This window comes from Schistocerca piceifrons, chromosome X (assembly GCF_021461385.2).
Source record: "Schistocerca piceifrons isolate TAMUIC-IGC-003096 chromosome X, iqSchPice1.1, whole genome shotgun sequence".
NCBI classification, from domain to species: domain Eukaryota; kingdom Metazoa; phylum Arthropoda; class Insecta; order Orthoptera; family Acrididae; genus Schistocerca; species Schistocerca piceifrons.
In genome coordinates, this window is record NC_060149.1 from 167,850,393 (window position 1) to 167,871,469 (window position 21,077).

At 43.2% G+C, this 21,077-nt stretch overlaps 1 protein-coding gene across 1 annotated transcript in view; it reads left to right on the forward strand.

Annotated features, from left to right (window-relative positions):
* LOC124722080 (glutamate [NMDA] receptor subunit 1) overlaps positions 1 to 21,077 on the forward strand; it is a 350,427-nt gene that overhangs the window by 205,170 nt on the left and 124,180 nt on the right. The window contains exons 7-8 of the mRNA XM_047247275.1: positions 8,377 to 8,490; positions 17,773 to 17,920. Coding sequence (XP_047103231.1) covers positions 8,377 to 8,490; positions 17,773 to 17,920 — 262 coding nt within the window. The remainder of the gene's footprint in view (positions 1 to 8,376; positions 8,491 to 17,772; positions 17,921 to 21,077) is intronic.

A 21,077-nucleotide genomic window follows, 5' to 3' on the forward strand; every position in this document is an offset into this window, starting at 1 on the left:
TAGACTGGGATGAGATGTACAAGGAACCCAATGCTAATTTAATATATAACTTATTTCATGATACACGTGTAAGAGAATTTGAAAACTGTTTCCCCAAGAAAGTAGTTAAATCTAATTATAAGAAACCATGCAAAAAACCTTGGCTTACTAAAGGAATAAAAATATCTTGTAACCACAAAAGGGAACTGTATCTAACAACAAGAAAGGGTAATGACCCAGAAACAGCCAAATATTATAAAAACTACTGTGCTACATTAAGAAAGGTTATTAAAAAGTCCAGAAGCATGTGCATCATATTCTGAGATTAATACTTCTGATAACAAAATCAAAACAATTTGGAATATTATTACAAGGGAGACAGGACAACCAAGAGTACAGGATGACAGCATCATGACCAAAGCGAATGGAAACTTGATAAACAACAAGCTGGAAGTCGAAAACATTTTGAATAATCATTTTTAAATGTCATAGAGAAAATAGGATCTAAATGTTCATTAGAAGAAGCAAGGCAGTTAATGGAAGACCATTTGATGCAATTGAAATTCCACCCACCTCTCCTTCTGAAATTAGGAAGATAATAAACTCTCTCAAGAATAAAAGCTCACATGGAATTGATGGCATTTCCAGCAAGATAATAAAAGCTTGTTCCCAAGAAATAAATGGGATTCTTAGCCACATATGTAATAGCTCTCTGAAGCAGGATATTTTCCCAGATAGACTGAAGTATGCCATTGTTAAACCACTGCATAAAAAAGGGATACATCTGATGTCAACAACTACCGCCCAATCTCTCTTCTGACTGCCTTATCCAAAATTCTTGAAAAAGTAATGTATTGTAGAGTAGCTTCACACCTTTGTAAAAATAAAGTTTTAACAAAATGTCAGTTTGGTTTCCAGAAGGGTTTTTCAACGTAAAATGCTATATATACTTTCACTAATGAAATATTAAATGCTCTGAGTAACCAGCAGACACCCGTTGGGGTTTTTTGTGATCTATCAAAGGCTTTTGATTGTGTAAATCATGGAATACTTCTAGATAAGCTCAAGTACTGTGGTATGAATGGGACAGTGCTCAAATGGTTTAAATCATTCCTAACTGGAAGAGTGAAAAAGTTGTAATAAACAGTTCACATAATATGCAAAAAACTGGTGATTTCTCAAACTGGGGAACAATCAAGAATGGTGTGCCGCAAGGTTCGGTCTTGGGTCCTCTGCTGTTCTTAATATATGTTAATGACTTGCCATTCTATATTCACGAAGATGCAAAGCTGGTACTTTTTGCCGATGATACAAGTATAGCTATCACACCCAACAGACAAGAATTAACTGGTGAAATTGTAAATGATGTTCTTCAGAAAATCATTAAGTGGTTCTCTGCAAATGGGCTCTCATTAAACTTTGACAAAACACAGTATATACAGTTCCACACAGTAAATGGAATGACCCCATTAATAAATATAGACTTCGATCAGAAATCGGTAGCAAAGGTAGAATATTCAAAATTTCTAGGTGTGTGCATTGATGAGGGGTTTAACTGGAAAAAAAACACACTGAGGATCTGCTGAAATGATTGAGTTCAGTAACTTATGCTATTAGGGTCATTGCAAATTTTGGCGATATACATCTGAGTAAATTAGCTTACCACGCCTATTTTCATTCTCTGCTTTCGTATGGCATCATATTCTGGGGTAACTCATCACTGAGTGAAAGAGTGTTCATTGCACAAAAGCGTGTAATCAGAATAATTGCTGGAGCTCATCCAAGATCATCCTGCAGGCACTTATTTAAAGAGCTACAGATCTTCACTGTAGCCTCACAATATATATATATATTCACTTATGAAATTTGTTATTAACAATCCGAACGAATCCAAAAGTAATAGCAGTGTACATAGCTACAACACTAGGAGAAAGGATGATCTTCACTACTCAAGGTTAAATCTAACTTTGGCTCAGAAGGGGGTAAATTATGCTGCCACAAAAGTCTTTGATCACTTACCTAATAGCATCAAAAGTCTGACAGATAGCCATATAGCATTTAAAAGGAAATTAAAAGAATTTCTTAATGGCAACTCCTTCTACTCATTAGATGAATTTTTGGATATAATAAGTGGGTAATTTCCTCAAACCCCACAAAAAGTAAAAATATTGAGTGTCATGTAATATTTTGTCTAATGTAATATCTTGTATAGACACCTTTTATTAACCTGACACTTTCCACATCATTACGAAGTGTCGTATTCATGATCTATGGAACAAGTACTAATCTAATCTAATCTAATCTGGTGTCGACCTGGTTCAAAACATTCAAGTAATTGCTTCTGCAGTTCACATGCAATACAGTACAATAATATGATCACTTTACCTACTGCCGTAAGAGGCTTTGGTCTCACTTATGGTGCATCACAACTCACCCACCACCTCCTGCTATTGGATCGTTCCAGTGCCACAAAAGTGTTCCAGGTATGGAGTAGAGAGCTTTGTGGTTTCTCAGGCGCTATATATACATAACAGTGACAACAACACCCACTTAAGCAGTGCTATATTGTCATCCTCAACCAGAGACATCTTTCTCTGCTCTCCAGCTGTCACAAACTCTATTCAGTGGGAAGTGACTTATTATCCCCACGCCATTAATCGATTCCCAGCCTGGGTCCACTAACAAACAGAACAACTCACTGACAAACAGGGTAGTCGCCAAAATGACGCCCCCAAGTCGGATTATCAGCTGAGAAAGTTGTACAGCTCGTTGGTTACTTTTAAACATCAGGAAAGCGTTCAGCACCAAATGAATCTCTCCCCCGTGGTATCCTACACTCCTTAGTCCACACAAGGAGGCAGCCTGTGTAGTTTAGGTTAGGTGTGTGGAAGTGCGACCATTCATATGGCGACAAAACGCAGCCAAGGCCCAACTAAAAATTAAAGACAGACAAAAGTTTTTTGTTATATGTTTCTTTTTCATGCCACTTAAATGGTATGCTTACAGATTTTGACTCCTTATCATGATTAAGTCATTAAGAATTATGTCTAAAAAACAGAAAACAGGGCATAGTAAAATGCTAGGTAACTAAATTATAAACCAAACAAGCTTTTATACAAAACTACACGTATTTGAATCGTTACGTAGTAACTCGTTAGAGAAAAGTGCTGTACTCTCATTATAAGCATTCTGCGTATCGAAATCCAAGGGAACGAATTAGCACTTGTGCACCTTGTAGCGAGTACCGACAGTCCGGTGGCTGTATGTTCTCTCTTTCCTGTCACTTGAGGTGCTTGCGTCAGTGGGAAGAAGAGTGGCTGGAAATGATGGATGATAAGCTATGGCAAGTAAAGACGTCAATGAGCACGAATTTCTGCTCAAGAAAGACCTACCAATGCCTGTTTCTTGCAGCACACACATATCTGTACGTCAATTGTAACTGAATGTATCTTATATTTAGTCCGGAAAACAGAATAGCTTGTCATTTGATCTTGTCTTTATGTTATCAGACGAAGAGATTACGGTATTTTAACAGAAACCATCGAAACAATTGTATAACATGTATGGCTGAACTTATGTGAATGAGATAATATGAGTGAAAACGGGATAGAGAGAACGAAATATTGCCAGAATGTTATGTTAAATGTTCTTAGTTTTAACATTTTACCCCACATTTGTCTTGGAGTATGTTGAGTATTTTAGCATAGACACGATACTGAGGCTTGCACACACACACACACACACACACACACACACACACACACACACAGCACAGCACACACTTGCACATGCATGCACACACCATACACACTCTGTATGCAGACAGATGCTTCTTCAGTACACGCTTTACCCACTAAAGACAAAATTCCACTGTGTGCACCACAAATGCAAACACACCAAATGACCTGAAGTTCAGTAACATATGCCATTATTAACTGAGGTTTGTTCTCAAACAATATGCTCTGTAGTTTACTAGCTGAGTACCCAGTGTTCCCCATGTGTGTATTTATTCCAATCTTCTGTTAGCCCATCTACCCTTTCCCTCCTTGCCTCCATCTCCTCCAGCCTCCTCTCTCTGTTCATCTCCTCTGACCCCCTTCTCTGTCCTACACCTACAGCCCCCCCCCCCCACTTTCTGTCCATCTCCACCTGCCTCCCTCTCTGTCCATCTCCTCCTCGCCCTGTCTCTATCCATCTCCCCTAACCCCCTCTCTCTGTCCTTCACCTCCTCCCCACCTGCCACTTCCCCACCCAGTTTCTGTCCATCTCCTCCTGGCTCCCTCTCTGTCCTTCTCCTTCTCCCCCTCTCTCTGTCCATCTCCTCTGACCCCCTTCTCTGTCCTACACCTCCACCCCACCCCACACCAACCCCCCAGTTTCTGTCCATCTCCTCCTGGCTCCCTCTCTATCCATCTCCTTCTCTCCCTCTCTCTGTCCATCTCCTCTGATGCTCTTCTCTGTCCTACACCTACACTCACCCCCCCCCACCACTTTCTGTCCATCTCCACCTGTGTCCCTCTCTGTCCATCTCCTCCACCCCCTCTCTCTGTCCATCTACTCTTCCCTCCCCCACTGTTCATCTCCTGCTCCTTCATCTTTTTGCCCATTCCTTCTCTATCATCTCTCTGTCCAGCTCCTCCTCTTCCTTTTCTCTGTCCATTTCAGCCTCCCCTTTCCCTGTCCCTCTCTTACTCCACCTACCTGTCTCCATGTCCTCCTTTCCCCTCTCCATCTCCTCCATCCCTTTCTCTCTCCATGTTATAAACCCCAAACCAGTAGGAGGCTGCTGCCCACAGTATTTCCTTCCAGATTGTAACAATATATTTATCAAATCTGATTGAAATTGACTCATGGATTCAGAAAGAGCTTTATAGCCACGAATTTCCCCATGTACGCACATACACTATGTGATCAAAAATATCTGGACACCTGGCTGAAAATGACTTACAAGTTCGTGGCGCCCTCTATCGGTAATGCTGGAATTCAGCATGGTGCTGGCCCACCCTTAGTCTTGATGACAGCTTCCACTCTCGCAGGCATACGTGCTGGAAGGTTTCTTGCTGCACTGAGGAGAGGTATCGATGTCAGTCGGTGAGGCCTGGCATGAAGTCGGCGTTCCAAAACATACCAAAGGTGTTCTATATGATTCAGGTCAGGACTCTGTGCAAGCCAGTCCATTACAGGGATATTATTGTCGTGTAACCACTCCTCCACAGAGCGTGCATTACGAACAGGTGCTCGATCGTGATGAAAGATGCAATCGACATCCCCGCATTGCTCTTCAACAGTGGGAAGCAAGAAGGTGCTTAAAATATCAATGTAGGCCTGTGTTATGATAGAGCCACGCAAAACAACAAGGGGGAAAGCCCCTCCCATGAAAAACACGACTACACCATAACACCACCGCCTCAGAACTTTACTGTTGGCACTACACACGCTGGCAGATGACGTTCATGGGCATTCGTCATACCCCCACAATGCCATCGGATCGCCACATTGTGTACCGTGATTCGTCACTTCACACAACGTTTTCCCACTGTTCAATCATCCAATGTTTACGCTCCTTACAACAAGCGCGGCGTCGTTTGGCATTTACCGACATGGTGTGTGGCTTATGAGCACCCGCTCGACCATAAAATCCAGGTTTTCTCACCTCGCGACTAACTGTCATAGTACTTGAAGTGGATCCTGATACAGTTTAGAATTCCTGTGAGATGGTCTGAATAGATGTCTGCTTATTACACATTACGACCCTCTTCAACAGTCGGCGGTCTCTGTCAGTTAACAGACGAGGTCGGGCTGTACGCTTTTTTGCTGTACGTGTCCCTTCACGTTTCCGCTTCACCTGCACATCGGAAACAGTGGACCTAGAGATGTTTAGGAGTGTGGGAATCTCGCGTACAGACATGTGACACAAGTGACACCCATTCACCTGACCCCGTTCGAAGTACGTGAGTTCCGCGGAACGCCCCATTCTGCTGTCTCACGATGTCTGATGACTACAGAGGTCGCTGATATGTAGTACCAATGCAGCTAATACAAGAAACGTATGTTTTTGGGGGTGTCCAATTATTTTTGATCATATAGTGTATCACAAATATTTCACCCATTTCACCAACATTTGTTGAGATATTTGACTTCTATTTCTAGCTAACATGTATAAGTTGAAGGAACCGTACGTTGTTGAGATTTCCAAAGGGATAATTAGGCAACAGGGGAAAGGAATACGGTAAAAGGTGGATGGGTATTTTTAAGAGATGAAATAGCGAAGGCAGCGGAGGATCAAACACGTAGAAAGACAAGGCCTATTAGAAATTCAATGAATTTAATTGATGGTACGAGAAAATATAAAAATGCACCAAAAGAAGCAGGCAAAAGGAAATACAAACGTCTAAAAAATAAGATTGACAGGAAGTGCAAAATGGCTACACAGAAGTGACTAGTAGACAAATGTAAGGATTTAGAAGAATATTTCATTAGGGGAAAGGTAAATAGCGCCTACAGGGAAATTAAAGAGTCATTTGGAGAAACGAGAAGCACCTGCTTGAATATCAAGAGCTCAGACGGAAAGCCTGTCGTAAGCAAAGAAGGGAAAGCTGAAAGTTGGGAGGAGTATATAGAGGGTCTATACAAGTGAAATGAACTTGAAGGCAATGTTACAGAAATCGAAGAGGACGTAGATGAAAATGAAGTGGAAGACATGATACCGTGAGATGAATTTGACAAAGCACTGGAAGACCTAAGTCACAACAAGGCCACAGGGGTAGACGACATTTCATGAGAATTACTGACAGTGATGGGAGAGCCAGCCATGACAAAACTCTTCCATCTGGTGATCGAGATGTATGAGCCATGTCCTCAGACGTCAAGAAGAATTCAGTAACTCCAATTCCAAAGAAAGTAATTCCTGACAAGTATGAAAATTACCAAACAATCAGTTTAATAAGTCACAGTTGCAAAATACTAACACGAATTCTTCACAGAAGAATGTAAAAACTGGTAGAAGCAGACCTCGGAGATCAGTTTGGATTTCGGAGAAATACTGATCCTATGACTTATCTTAGAAGATAGGTTAAGGAAACGGAAACCTACGTTTGTAACATTTTTATAGTTAGAGAAAGCTTTTGACAATGTTTGACTGGAATAGTATCTTTGAAATTCTGAAGGTATCAGAGGTAAAATACAGGGAGCAAAAGGATATGTACAACTTGTACAGAAACCAGACAGCAGTTTTATGAGTCGAGAGGCATGAAAGGGAAGCAGTGGTTAGGAAGTGAATGAGACGGAGTTGTAGCCTATCCCCGATGTTATTCAAACTTTATATTGAGCAAGCAGTAAAGGAAACCAAAGAAGAATTTGGAGTAGGAATTAAAGTTCAGGGAGAAGAAATAAATACTTACAGATTTGCCGATGATACTGTAATTCTCTCATAGACAGCAAAGAACTTGGAGGATCAGTTAAAAGGAATGGACATTGTCTTGAAAGGAGGATATGGGAATGTAGTCGAATTAAATCAGGCGGTGCTGAGGAAATTAGATTAGGAAACGAGACAGTTAAAGTGGCGGCGAGTTTTGTTATCTGGGCAGCAAAATACCTGAGGACTGCCAAAGTAGAGAGGCTATAAAATGTAGGCTGGCAATGGCAAGAAAAATGTTTTTGAAGAGGAGAAATTTGTTATCATCAAATGTAATTTTAAGTGTTAGGAAGCCTTTTCTGAAGGTATTTGTCTGGAGTGTAGCCACGTACGGAAATGAAGCATGGATGATAAATAGTTTAGACGAGAAGAGAATAGAAGCTTTTGAAATGCGGTGCTACAGAAGAATACTGAAGATTAGATGGGTAGATCACGTAACTAATGAGGAGGTACTGAATAGAAATAGGGCGAATGGAAATTGGCGGCACAGCTTGACTGAAAGAAGGGATCGGCTGATAGAACACATCTGAGACATCAAGGGATCACCAAATTAGTATTGCAGGGAAGTGGGGGGGGGGGGGGGTGGAGGGGAGGGTAAAAATCTAGAGGTAGACGAAGAGAAGAATACAGTAAGTAGATTCAAAGGATGTAGGTTGCAGTAGTTATGTTGAGATGATAGGCTCGCACAGGATAGAATAGCTTGGAGAGCTGCATCAAACCAGTGTTTGTACTGAAGACCTTAATAACAAAATGGATACCTTACTGCTGCTATTTGCTATACAGAGTGAATGATTCAAGTTTATTTTCGAAATCTCTGAACTGTATTTAAAAAAAAAACCAAATTATTAAATCCTCCTTCCTGTTAGATACTCTTTACATACTGAGGTTTTACTAATTCATACTAAGAAGCATTCCATGAAAATTAAAGACGTAAGGTATTCATATGGGCATATAATAATGGTAACTGTAATGTTTTGTTTCAGCTATGTGCTGGCATCAGCTCTAAAAGCAATGAATCAAACGGAGAACATAACGCAAGCTCCAAACGACTGCGACACGTCTGGCTCTATCTGGGAAACTGGGAAAATATTATTCGAGTAAGTGCAAACACAATCGCACTTACAATAATTTTTTGTGTAGTTTTAAGACAGTGTTCCAGAGTAGATGGCTATTTTTGTCTGATTTTATTTTGCAATGAGTATTGCTATAAATCAGTATATTCAGTGTGATACAGCAACATCTCATTTAAGGAAGGCGTGCTGAAAAGTAACACCCTCAATTTTTTTATGTTAAAACTCTTAAAGCTTTTTAAATAAAATAAACCTTGTCGACATCCTACATTTTTATTCTTCATATTTACATATTCATGTCTCTACATTGTCACTCTGGCGACGAACAAAATTTTGCCAACGAGAGACCGTTTTGTTGATACTTTCATTGTAAAATGTATCACTTTGTTGATCCATCCACGCTTTGTCACAATCAAAGTGAAGTCCTTGAAGGTATTCTTTAACATTTAAGCAGATGAAAATCGGATGGAATTACATCGGGACTGTATAGAGGATGAACGATGACAATGAACTGAAGTCATGGGTTATTGCAGATGTCGCAGCGCTCATCTATGGACTGGCATTGTCATGCTGAACGAGAGAGTGCTCCATGGGTGGACGAACTCTTTGAATTAGAAACTTGATTTCAGCACGATGTGCCTCACGCCTCGACGTGTGCGGGCCGATCAAATTAAAATCGAACAGCCGTCATAGGGAGCGGGTTCATACACTTCTGGCCATTAAAATTGCTACACCAAGAAGAAATGCAGTTGATAAACGGGTATTCGTTGGACATATATATTATATTACAACTGACATGTGATTACATTTTCACGCAATTTGGGTGCATAGATCCTGAGAAATCAGTACCCAGAACAACCACCCCTGGCCGTAATAACGGCTTTGATACTCCTGGGCATTCAGTCAAACAGAGCTTGGATGGCGTGTACAGGCACAGCTGCCCATGCAACTTAAACACTATACCACAGTTCATCAAGGGTAAACTGGCGTATTGTGACGAGCCAGTTGCTCGGCCACCATTGACCAGAAGTTTTCAGTTGGTGAGAGATCTGGAGAATGTGCTGGCCAGGGCAGCAGTCGAACATTTTCTGTATCCAGAAAGGCCCGTACAGGACCTGCAACATGCGGTAGTGCATTATTCTGCTGAAATGTAGGGTTTCGCAGGGATCGAATAAAGGGTAGAGCCACGGGTCGTAACACATCTGAAATGTAACGTCCACTGTTCAAAGTGCCGTCAGTGTGAACAAGAGGTGACCGAGATGTGTAACCAATGGCACCCTATTACCATCACGCCGGGTGATACGCCAGTATGGCGATGAATACACGCTTCCAATGTGCGTTCACCGCGATGTCGCCAAACACGGACGCGACCATCGTGATGCTGTAAAAAGAACCTGGATTCATCCGAAAAAAGACGTTTTGCCATTCGTGCTCCCAGGTTCGTCGTTGAGTACACCATCACATCCTATCTGTGATGCAGCGTCAAGGGTAACCGTAGCCATAGTCTCCGAGCTGATAGTCCATGCTGCTGCTGCAAACGTTGTCGAACTGTTCGTGCAGATTGCAAACGTCCCCATCTGTTGACTCAGGGATCGAGACGTGGCTGCACGATCCGTTACAGGCATGCGGATAAGATGTGTGCCATCTCAACTGCTAGTGATGCGAGGCCGTTGGGATCCAGCACGGCGTTCCGTATTACCCTCCTGAACCCACCGATTCCATATTAAGCTAAATGTCATTGGATCTCGACCAACGCGAGCAGCAATGTCGCGATACGATAAACCGCAATCGCGATAGGCTACTATCCGACCTTTATCAAAGTCGGAAACGTGATGGCACGCATTTCTCCTCCTTACACTAGGCATCACAACAACATTTCACCAGGCAACGCCGTTCAACTGCTGTTTGTGTATGAGAAATCGGTTGGAAACTTTCCTCATGTCAGCAGGTTGTAGGTGTCGCCACCGGCGCCAACCTTGTGTGAATGCTCTGAAAAGCTAATCATTTGCATATCACAGCATCTTCTTCCTGTCGGTTAAATTTCGCGTCTGTAGCACGTCATCTTCGTGGTGTAGCAATTTTAATGGCCAGTAGTGTAGAATGGTTCCATTCAAAAGTAATAACTACACGCGCTAAGACTTTCATCTCACTTGGAGATGAGACGATCAATTCCTGTTTCTTTGAAAGCAGTCCGCCGCTGACGGATCCAAAACCGCATCCACTCTTTCCTCGTCCGACTGAAACCGACTTCCACACATGTCTTTCTTCAGGTCGCCAAATATGTGAAAATCACACCGTGAAAGATCGGGGCTATGCGGAGGATGTTACAGGGTTTCCCAGTCAAATCCCTGAAGCGTAGCTTTCGTCCAATTGGCAGTGTGGGGTCGAGCGTTATCGTTCAACTGGTTGATTCCATCCGACAGCATTCCAACAGCCCGAGGGCAAAGGCAAAGGTAGCAGCAGAAACATCCGCACATCCCCCGCCAATGAAATCTAGAGCTGTTCACACAAGGTTCGTCAAGTTCCTCGAATGTGAACCACAGCCAATGCGCAGCGTGTGAAGACAATTTGCAGAAACTGCGACACGCCATAATATCAAAACGCTCAGGATTGCTGTCGGACCGAATCATCTTGTAGCACGATGACGCCCTCCCCCACACTGCCAATCAGAAGAAGGCCACACTTCGGCGATTTGGTTGGGAAACACAGCAACATCCTCCTTACAGTCCGGAACCTTCACCATATGACTTTTACATTTTTGGCGACCTGAAGAAAGACATCTGTTGACGTCGGCTTTACTCAGACGAGGAAGTGCAAGACAGCGCGGTTGTCGATCTGTCAGCGGTCGATCCCTTTCTACGAAACACTTATTGATCGCCTTGTCTCCCAGTGTCTTAATGGATTTGGGGATTGTTGTGACAGACAATTTGAAATTTTTCACAAACACAACTTTTATTGGTGTAAGTTCGCAAGGTTGATGACTGAACATACAAACGAAAGGTAACAATAACGAAGCCAGTAAGAGTCTCCTAATTGAGGCAAACAAAAGTTCACTTCTAATTTTCCACAAAGGTTCGTGGTAACACACTCGCACACTAGTAACAGTCCAATACCGAGACGAAGACGTAATCTTTAACGGTCGTAGTACATGAGGTCGGCATCTGGCGTGAACTGAACTTTGGGACTGGTTCTCAGCCCTAAATAGCTGTCTCCAGCCAATCAGGTTTTGGCGTAGTGATACTTCCTGCAGGCCGTGACTCAACCTCCCGCTGCAGGAAGTAGTGCTCGGATTGTCTGTTTCCATTATCATGTATGTACACTCCTGGAAATGGAAAAAAGAACACATTGACACCGGTGTGTCCAACCCACCATACTTGCTCCGGACACTGCGAGAGGGCTGTACAAGCAATGATCACACGCACGGCACAGCGGACACACCAGGAACCGCGGTGTTGGCCGTCGAATGGCGCTAGCTGCGCAGCATTTGTGCACCGCCGCCATCAGTGTCAGCCAGTTTGCCGTGGCATACGGAGCTCCATCGCAGTCTTTAACACTGGTAGCATGCCGCGACAGCGTGGACGTGAACCGTATGTGCAGTTGACGGACTTTGAGCGAGGGCGTATAGTGGGCATGCGGGAGGCCGGGTGGACGTACCGCCGAATTGCTCAACACGTGGGGCGTGAGGTCTCCACAGTACATCGATGTTGTCGCCAGTGGTTGGCGGAAGGTGCACGTGCCCGTCGACCTGGGACCGGACCGCAGCGACGCACGGATGCACGCCAAGACCGTAGGATCCTACGCAGTGCCGTAGGGGACCGCACCGCCACTTCCCAGCAAATTAGGGACACTGTTGCTCCTGGGGTATCGGCGAGGACCATTCGCAACCGTCTCCATGAAGCTGGGCTACGGTCCCGCACACCGTTAGGCCGTCTTCCGCTCACGCCCCAACATCGTGCAGCCCGCTTCCAGTGGTGTCGCGACAGGCGTGAATGGAGGGACGAATGGAGACGTGTTGTCTTCAGCGATGAGAGTCGCTTCTGCCTTGGTGCCAATGATGGTCGTATGCGTGTTTGGCGCCGTGCAGGTGAGCGCCACAATCAGGACTGCATACGACCTAGGCACACAGGGCCAACACCCGGCATCATGGTGTGGGGAGCGATCTCCTACACTGACCGTACACCACTGGTGATCGTCGAGGGGACACTGAATAGTGCACGGTACATCCAAACCGTCATCGAACGCATCGTTCTACCATTCCCAGACCGGCAAGGGAACTTGCTGTTCCAACAGGACAATGCACGTCCGCATGTATCCCGTGCCACCCAACGTGCTCTAGAAGGTGTAAGTCAACTACCCTGGCCAGCAAGATCTCCGGATCTGTCCCCCATTGAGCATGTTTGGGACTGGATGAAGCGTCGTCTCACGCGGTCTGCACGTCCAGCACGAACGCTGGTCCAACTGAGGCGCCAGGTGGAAATGACATGGCAAGCCGTTCCACAGGACTACATCCAGCATCTCTACGATCGTCTCCATGGGAGAATAGCAGCCTGCATTGCTGCGAAAGGTGGATATACACTGTACTAGTGCCGACATTGTATGCTCTGTTGCCTGTGTCTATGTGCCTGTGGTTCTGTCAGTGTGATCATGTGATGTATCTGACCCCAGGAATGTGTCAATAAAGTTTCCCCTTCCTGGGACAATGAATTCACGGTGTTCTTATTTCAATTTCCAGGAGTGTAAATAGCCTGTGTTTACCATGGTGCGTTTGGTACGCCTTGGGCGTAGGCAACCTCGTCCTCTGTAGTGTAATGTGGGTTGCCGGCCCTCAGGGGCTACCTTGGCTCCGGTATAACAGGGATTATTTTTGAATGGAACCATTCCATGGTCGCCTTGTGGTGGGCGTTCGGTTTTCATTTGGCTGACCCATATAGTTACGTTACACACAGCCATGTTACATCCGACAATTCGGAGCTCTCTAACGGCAGAGGGCCGAAAATAAGTAGACGTGAAGGATAAAGGTGTGGAATGTTAATAACGTTTATTTTATTTAAAAAGCTTTTAAGAGTTTTAATACAAAAAAATTCGGAGGCGTTACTTGTCAGCATGCCCTCGTATGAAATATATTACTTCTAAATCATTTCAGTCGGCTCTCAGATACATATGACCTTCTGCAATAAAATGACTGAGTGAAGCTTTCAACTATGAACTTGAACAGATGAAACGATGAAGAAACAGATACCGGTAAGTTGCCTTATTACAAATTCAAAGGTCTGAGGTTCGATCCCCAGACAGTGCTAGGATTTTTATCTGTCAATTATCACTTCTTTCACCTCTCGGAGCTGCACCATGGTTCCGAAAAGACATTAAGTTCTACGTGCCCCTATAATTGGTTGTGAAAGTCAGTTCAAAGGTCAGAGGAACGCAACGGCATACCACTTCCAACTGGACCACGTCTATTAAAGCACTGCGTTGTTCAAAACAATATTTGAATTGGTAACAACTTTCTATACAAACATTAAAAAGGTGCTCGGCTATTCCTATAGATAAGAAGGAAAAAGAATACTGTCGTGAGTCAGATGTGACATACTTAAAAAAACAATCTCTCTGATAACATGTTTTTAATATTTGCAAGCTACAGAACACCACATGTTCAAGACATTCTTATCGAAAATGTGTTAAAATAATGGGTAAGTTACATAATCCTAAATCAAAGCAAAGACTTTAATCAACATAGAGGAATGACAATAAGGAATACACTGAGGTGACAAGTGTCATGAGATACCTCTTAATATTGTGTCGGATCTCCTTTTTCTCGGCGTAGTGCAGCAACTCGATGTGGCATCGACTCAAAAAATCGTTGGAAGTCGCCATGCTGCTTCGATAGCCGTTCATAATTGCGAAAGTGTTGCCGGTGGAGGATTTTGTGCACGAACTGATCTCTCGGTTATGTCCTATAAATGTTCGATGGGAGTCATGTTAGGCGATCTGGGTGGCCAAGTCATTCGCTAGAATTGTCCAGAATATTCTCACATGGCGCGTTGTCACCCGTAAAAAATCTCATCTTGTTTGGGAACATAAAGGTCATGACTGAATGCGGATGGCCTCCGAGTAGACAAACGTAATAGTTTCCAGTCAATGATCGGTTCGGCTGGACCGAAGGACCCAGTCCATTCCACGTAAACACAGCCCACACCATTATGGAGCCAACACCAGCTAGCACAGTGCCTTGTCGAAACCTTGGGTCCATGGCTTCTTGCGGTCTGCACAACACTCGAACCCTAAAATCAGCTCTTACCAACTGAAATCTGGACTCATGTGACCACGCTACGGTTCTTCGGTCGTTTAGGGTTCAGCTGATGTGGTCACGAGCCCAGCAGAGGCGCTGTAGGCGATATCGTGCTGTCAGCGCCGGTCGTCTGCTGCCATAGCTCTTTAACGACAAATTCCACCGCACTGACCTAACCGGATACGTTCGTCGTACGTCCCACATTGATTTCTGCGGTTATTTCATGCTGTGTTGTTTGTCTTTTAGCACTGACAACTCTACGCAAACGACACTACTTTCGGTCGTTAAGTGGGGGCCGTCGGCCACTGCTTTGGCCGTGGTCAGAGGTAATGCCTGAAATTTGGTATTTTCGGCACACTCCTGACACTGTGGATCTCGGAATACTGAATACCCTAACGATTTCTCAAATGGCATGTCCCATGCGTCTGGCTACAACTACCATTCCGCGTTCAATGTCTGTTAAATTTTTACAAAAGTTCGTAGTATTAGAATAAAAATTTCCGGAGCGTATTTGACGAGCACCGTGTTTATAGTATCAGTTCCAGATGTCTTGTTCCATTCGTAGTTTAATTACTTACCTCTAAAGATTCGTCTTTTGTGATAGGGTCAAACGGAAGCTTGTTTCCATGAAAGCTGTATCTAATAGGACGAAGAAGACAATAAGGAAACGATTCTATAGATTCAGTAGGAATGACTGTACAGCGGTAAAATACATAGTGCTTAAGCTGTTATAAGTTGTGCATACCGCGACATGAGAAGAGGCAGCATTGTCTCTGTAGAGGGAGAAAACTTCTATGCAGCTCAGCTGCTTTACAAAGATGAGATGTTATCACAGAGTTTTCGTGGTAGTCCATTCTTATGCTCAACAGATAACTTCACGTCAGCTGAAACACATTTCGCAACGATATTTTCTTACGCCTAAGTTTCATATCCTGGAGTTAAAGTCAGAAATGGATAGAGAAAAGTCGGCTGGATCGGACACGCAAACCTTTTCGAAATTATATTTACATTATAATGTCTTATGAAGCTTATGTTGGAATGTTCTTCACACAAAAAAATACTATGATACGTTATTTAATATAATTATAAACCGATGTGTCATAAGAATATATGTTCGTGAATTTTTTAAATATTTTTGCCACCATTTACATTTTGGTTGATTAATCTTTAGAGGGTTGTATTGGACATGAAATTGTAACGTGTAAAGAAGTCATTTTCGTTGCAGCAAACATTTAATTGGATTGTAAATGGTTATAAATTTGAATTTGTCCATCAGCTCATCTAGATTCTAAAACAATCTGTCGACATGTTCCTTGCTGAAATCTGCTGCTCTCTACAGACATAGATTCAGCTGTCCTCATCTATAAGTTTCCACGCCTTTTCATGAAATCATAGCAATAGCCTTTACCCCCTTCACTTATGTGTTTACGACAGATGCTTCATTTTCAGTTGCTCTGCATGTTTCTGCACTAAATTTAAGAATTCATCGTTAATAACAGGCACAAACTATCTAAATTTTTGACAGAATCGTTCAATATTGATTCCTGTTCATCACTGCATGTTCTAAGAGAAAAACCTTATTATTTTCTAAAACAGTTTTCATGACCACCTATTTGTTTTTCCGTAGAGTCTATTACATAATGTACTTCTTGGAACTGAATATTCCCTGCTTGATTCCCTGATTGTCATTTCGAGAAGTGTGACCTTTTCTACAGGTTCCATCATGTGATTTTCATCCCAGTTATGTGCTGACTTCTCAGTCTTTGGCTGCTGAAGAAACAAACCGTAAACATTTAGGTTTGTGTGCTGTCTGTTTTGTCCAATACAACCCGATATTGTTTTGTCCGTTACAAACTACTGAGGTAGTTTAACATTCCGGTTATTATTACTTGTGGCAGACATTGTAATTCTTCCCCAACAGGCCATGAAGGCCCAACGGTACTGACCGGCCGCCGTGTCACCCTCAGCTTATAAGTGTCACTGGATGCGGATATGGAGGAGCATGTGGTCAGCACACAGCTCTCCCGGCCGTATGTCAGTTTCCGAGACCGGAAGACATTGTAACAGCCTACAATATAAAGCTTAATATCATGTTCCTCTATATTCTTAATTCAAACTGCACGTGGATGGACGCCGATATTCTATAAGGTTGAGAAGCTTACGTACTGCATTTCATACCAAGAGGGTCGGAGATCTTAAAGTCCCCGTCCCACGAATGTGTCACCATCAACAAAGTCGGAGGGTGTCACTTCAAGGGACGCACTTTCGTTAACAGAAACTACAATCTTTAAGGCACTGGACAAGCTATGGAACGGAGCGGGAATCAAACCCCAGAGAGTCAGCCACGTTCAAGTTTTCCGCGGTTGCCCTAAATAGATTAAGGCAACTGACAGCCTGCTTTGTTTGAAAAAAAACTCGGCCGACTATCTTCTCAAAGTTCGTCCAAGCCGAGCATTTGCTCCGTCTCTAACTATCTCGTCACCTGCGGGGCTTTAAACTCGAATTTTAATTTCCTATTTTCCAGCCTTTGCCAACCAGATACGGATTGTGAAAATCCTCCAGTTGTTTGCATTCTGTCCATCTCTACTACATAAACTCGTCATTTGGGAATTTGTTTAGCATTTCCTCCCTTCAGAAAATTTCAGATATCTGCTGTCTCTCTTTGCCACTGTCCAGCCGTAACTATATCTACTGTTGGATACATTTCCGCTGTGCAAAGAACATTATCTCTGTTTACCGAAATACTTGTTTTTCCTACGTATATACTGTGCTAGAGATAAACGGAAATCAATCTCAAATTTGTGTAGCACCAAGTACGTGTAATTATACTGAGTTGTGCAGCACTACAAAAAAATACTGACCTTTCTCAAAGTTTGCACTGAAAGTTCAGCTGGGGCATCAGTAAGCGATTCTTTTAGTTAACATTTATTTCTGCAACAATTTTAACATTTACAATATTCCTTAAAAAGTATAGAAATATACTTATGCAAAACTTTCCAACTAAAGAATCAAACATTTTGCAGGTACATACGAAAGCAGGAATTACTTGATGGAGCTACAGGAAAGGTGGCATTTGATGACAATGGTGATCGTATTAATGCTGAATATGATATTGTTAATGTCCAAGAGAACCAACGCAAAGTCTCAGTTGGAAAATATTTTTACTCGCACGTAAGTAGTCACTTGCTCTAACACAGACAACTGACTCTATCATTTATTCTCTCGTTTTCAGTCAATTGTGTCAAAAGAGCTTTTAGTCACCTAATAACTTGCACTAACAGCTAAAAGCTGATTTTCTAAAAAAATTGTGCTACAAATAATTAGTTGTCACTTTATAGCCATAAGAAATGAGTGTCCATTTGTTTAATTATACGATCTTCTTGTCGCTTCCTCAAATAACTACATCTGTTATTTATCTTATGTCATGATTTTACTGCATAGTATTCGAAGCGGGTAATATTTTATCTAAAATCGTTCCTTGTAAAAAATAATAAGAAAAATTGTTCGCCCCCACGGACCATAGATCTTGCAGAGGTGGGGTGGCTTGCGTGCCTCTACCATACGGATAGCCCTACCGTAGGTGAAACCACATTGCAGGGCTGGCAATGGAGATGCCAGTCGAACATATAATTCCTGAAGAGCAGCAGCAGCTTCTCAGTAGTTACAGAGCCAACAATCTGCATAATTGACTGGTCTGTCCTCGCAACATTAGCCACCGTGCCCTTGCTATGTTGGCACTGTCAAAGACATAAACCAATCGAAAACTACAGTCGTTACATTTCCCGAGGACATGCAGCTTTACTGTATGGCTCAATGATTATGGCATCCTTTTGGGTAAAATATTCCGGGGGTAAAATAGACTCGAAATGGATCTCTGGGAGGGCACTACGAAAGAGGAAATCGTCATCAGGCAAAACGAAGTGGTATTCTACGGGTCGGAGAAGGTCGATTAGGTAGGTTAGAGAATAGAAAAAGACAGAGAGACAGGCTTAATTCAAATATAATGGCAATTAGTCAAGTGCAGTGATAGGATGAACAGCACCTTTGGTCAGTTCAGTACAACGTTATCAACACACAATCCGATAGGGGTAGTGCAGGACAAGGTCTAATAATAAATAAGAAAATAGGAATGCGGGTAATCTAGTATGAAAAGCATAGTGAACGGATTATCGTAACCAAAACAGAAACAAAGCTAACACCACTATAGTAGTACAAGTTTATATGACGACTACCTCCGCAGATGATGAAGAGATTGAAAGAATGCGTGATGAGATAAAAGAAATTATTCAAACAGCTGGAGAAGATAAAATTTAATTTTGATGAGGAACTAGAATTTCATGGTACGTAAAGGACGAGAACGAAAAATAGTAGAAGGACAAAGAGTGGAAGAAAGGAATGAAAGAGAAAGTCGCCTGATATGGTTTCGTGCAGATCATAATTTATTAGAATTGCGAATACTTGGTTTAAGATCCATGAAAGAAGGTTGTATAAAATACCTGGAGACACTGGAAGGTTTGAGACCGATTACATACTGCCCAATCACACTAGTCTGACCACCTGTCACCCGGGTTCGATTCCCGGCGGGGTCAGGGATTTTCTCTGCCTCGTGATGACTGGGTGTTGTATGATGTCCTTAGGTTAGTTAGGTTTAAGTGGTTCTAAGTTCTAGGGGACTGATGACCATAGATGTTAAGTCCCATAGTGCTCAGAGCCATTCGGACCATTTGAACCACCTGTCAAAAGCTCAAGACCCACCTTTTGCAGCACAGACCAATGCGAGATGTGCAGAAAGAGAGTCAGTGAGGTTCTGGAAGGTACCGACAGAGATGTTGAGCTATGCTCACTCAAGTGCTACGGTCAGCTAGGCTAGGTTTCTCAGCTGAGGATCCATGGTGCGAATAGCCCTATCGAGGCCATCCCACAGATTCTCGATGGATTTTAAATCCGGAGAGTTTGGTGGCCAGGGAAGTACAGTAAACTCATCCCAGTGCTCTTCAAACCACGCATGTAGACTGCGAGCTGTGAGACACGTTGCGTTGTTCTGCTGATAAATACCGTCGTGCAGAGGAAAGCCAAAAAGCATGTAGGGATTGACACGGTCCTCAAGGATAGACGCATACTTGCATTGATCCATTGTGTATTCCAGAGTGACGAAATCACCCAGGGAATGCCACGAAAACCTTCCCTGGACTATGACGTGTGCAGGGTGTCTGCCTTCAGACGTTTCACGCCGTTCACGCCAACGGCCATTTGTCCAATGGAGCACAAAACGTAATTCATCAGAAAAAGCCACCTGTCGCCATTCAGTGCACGTCCAGCTCCAGTACTGGTGTGTAAATTCCAGCCTCTGTCGCTGATGAACAGCTGTCAGCATGGATGCATGAACCAGGTGCTTACTTCACTGGCCCATACGCAGCAACGTTGGTGGAATGGCTCTTGAGGAGACACTGTTGGTATCCCCTTGGTTCGTCTGGGCCGTCAGTTACTCAACAGTTGCACGTCTATTTGCTCATACAGATCTCTGTGGCAGTCATGCACCCCGGTCATCTATGTCCCATGGTGCACTACAGTTGCCTCAGCACTGGTTTTGGATAGTGCAATGTTGTCACGCATGGTATACTTCAGTCACGCCGGCACACAAACAGTTTAAAAATGTAGCCGATTCGGAAATGCTTCCACCCTTGACCCTCATGCCCATTTGGACGTCAGATACACTGATGAGCCAAAACATTATGACCACCTGCTTAATAGCTTGTTTGTCCACAATATATCATTGATTCTGCATATCAGGGATCCGACAGTTTGTTGGTGGGTTTGTAGAGGTATGTGGCATTAGATGCCTACGCACAGGTCAGGTAATTCGCATGAATAACGGGCCACTGATATGCATATACAGTGATGGCCCTTGACAGCGACCCAGATGGGTTCCATAGAATTTACATCAGTCGAATTTGGGACATCGACGTGAGTTTACTGTAACGCTCCTCAAGCCGCTGTAACACGGTTATGGCTCCGAGACACGCACAATAATACTGCTGAAAGATGACAGCGCCACTAGGAAAGACATCAAGCATAAAACATGTGTCTGAGTAGATAATATATCGCTCACAGAAATCCAACCTGGTAAGGGTACCAGGGTGACAAGCAATACCTGAAGATCGTTTCAATAAGTCTTATTTGTAATCCATATCATCTTCTGCGGATGAATTAGACTTCCACATGCAGTCATTCTATATATTATCTCAGTCTGAACGACTCTCCCATAGGTAGTGTAGCCGAAAAGTAATGGACATTGTCACCCATTTATGTCCAATAGCTGCATTTACAA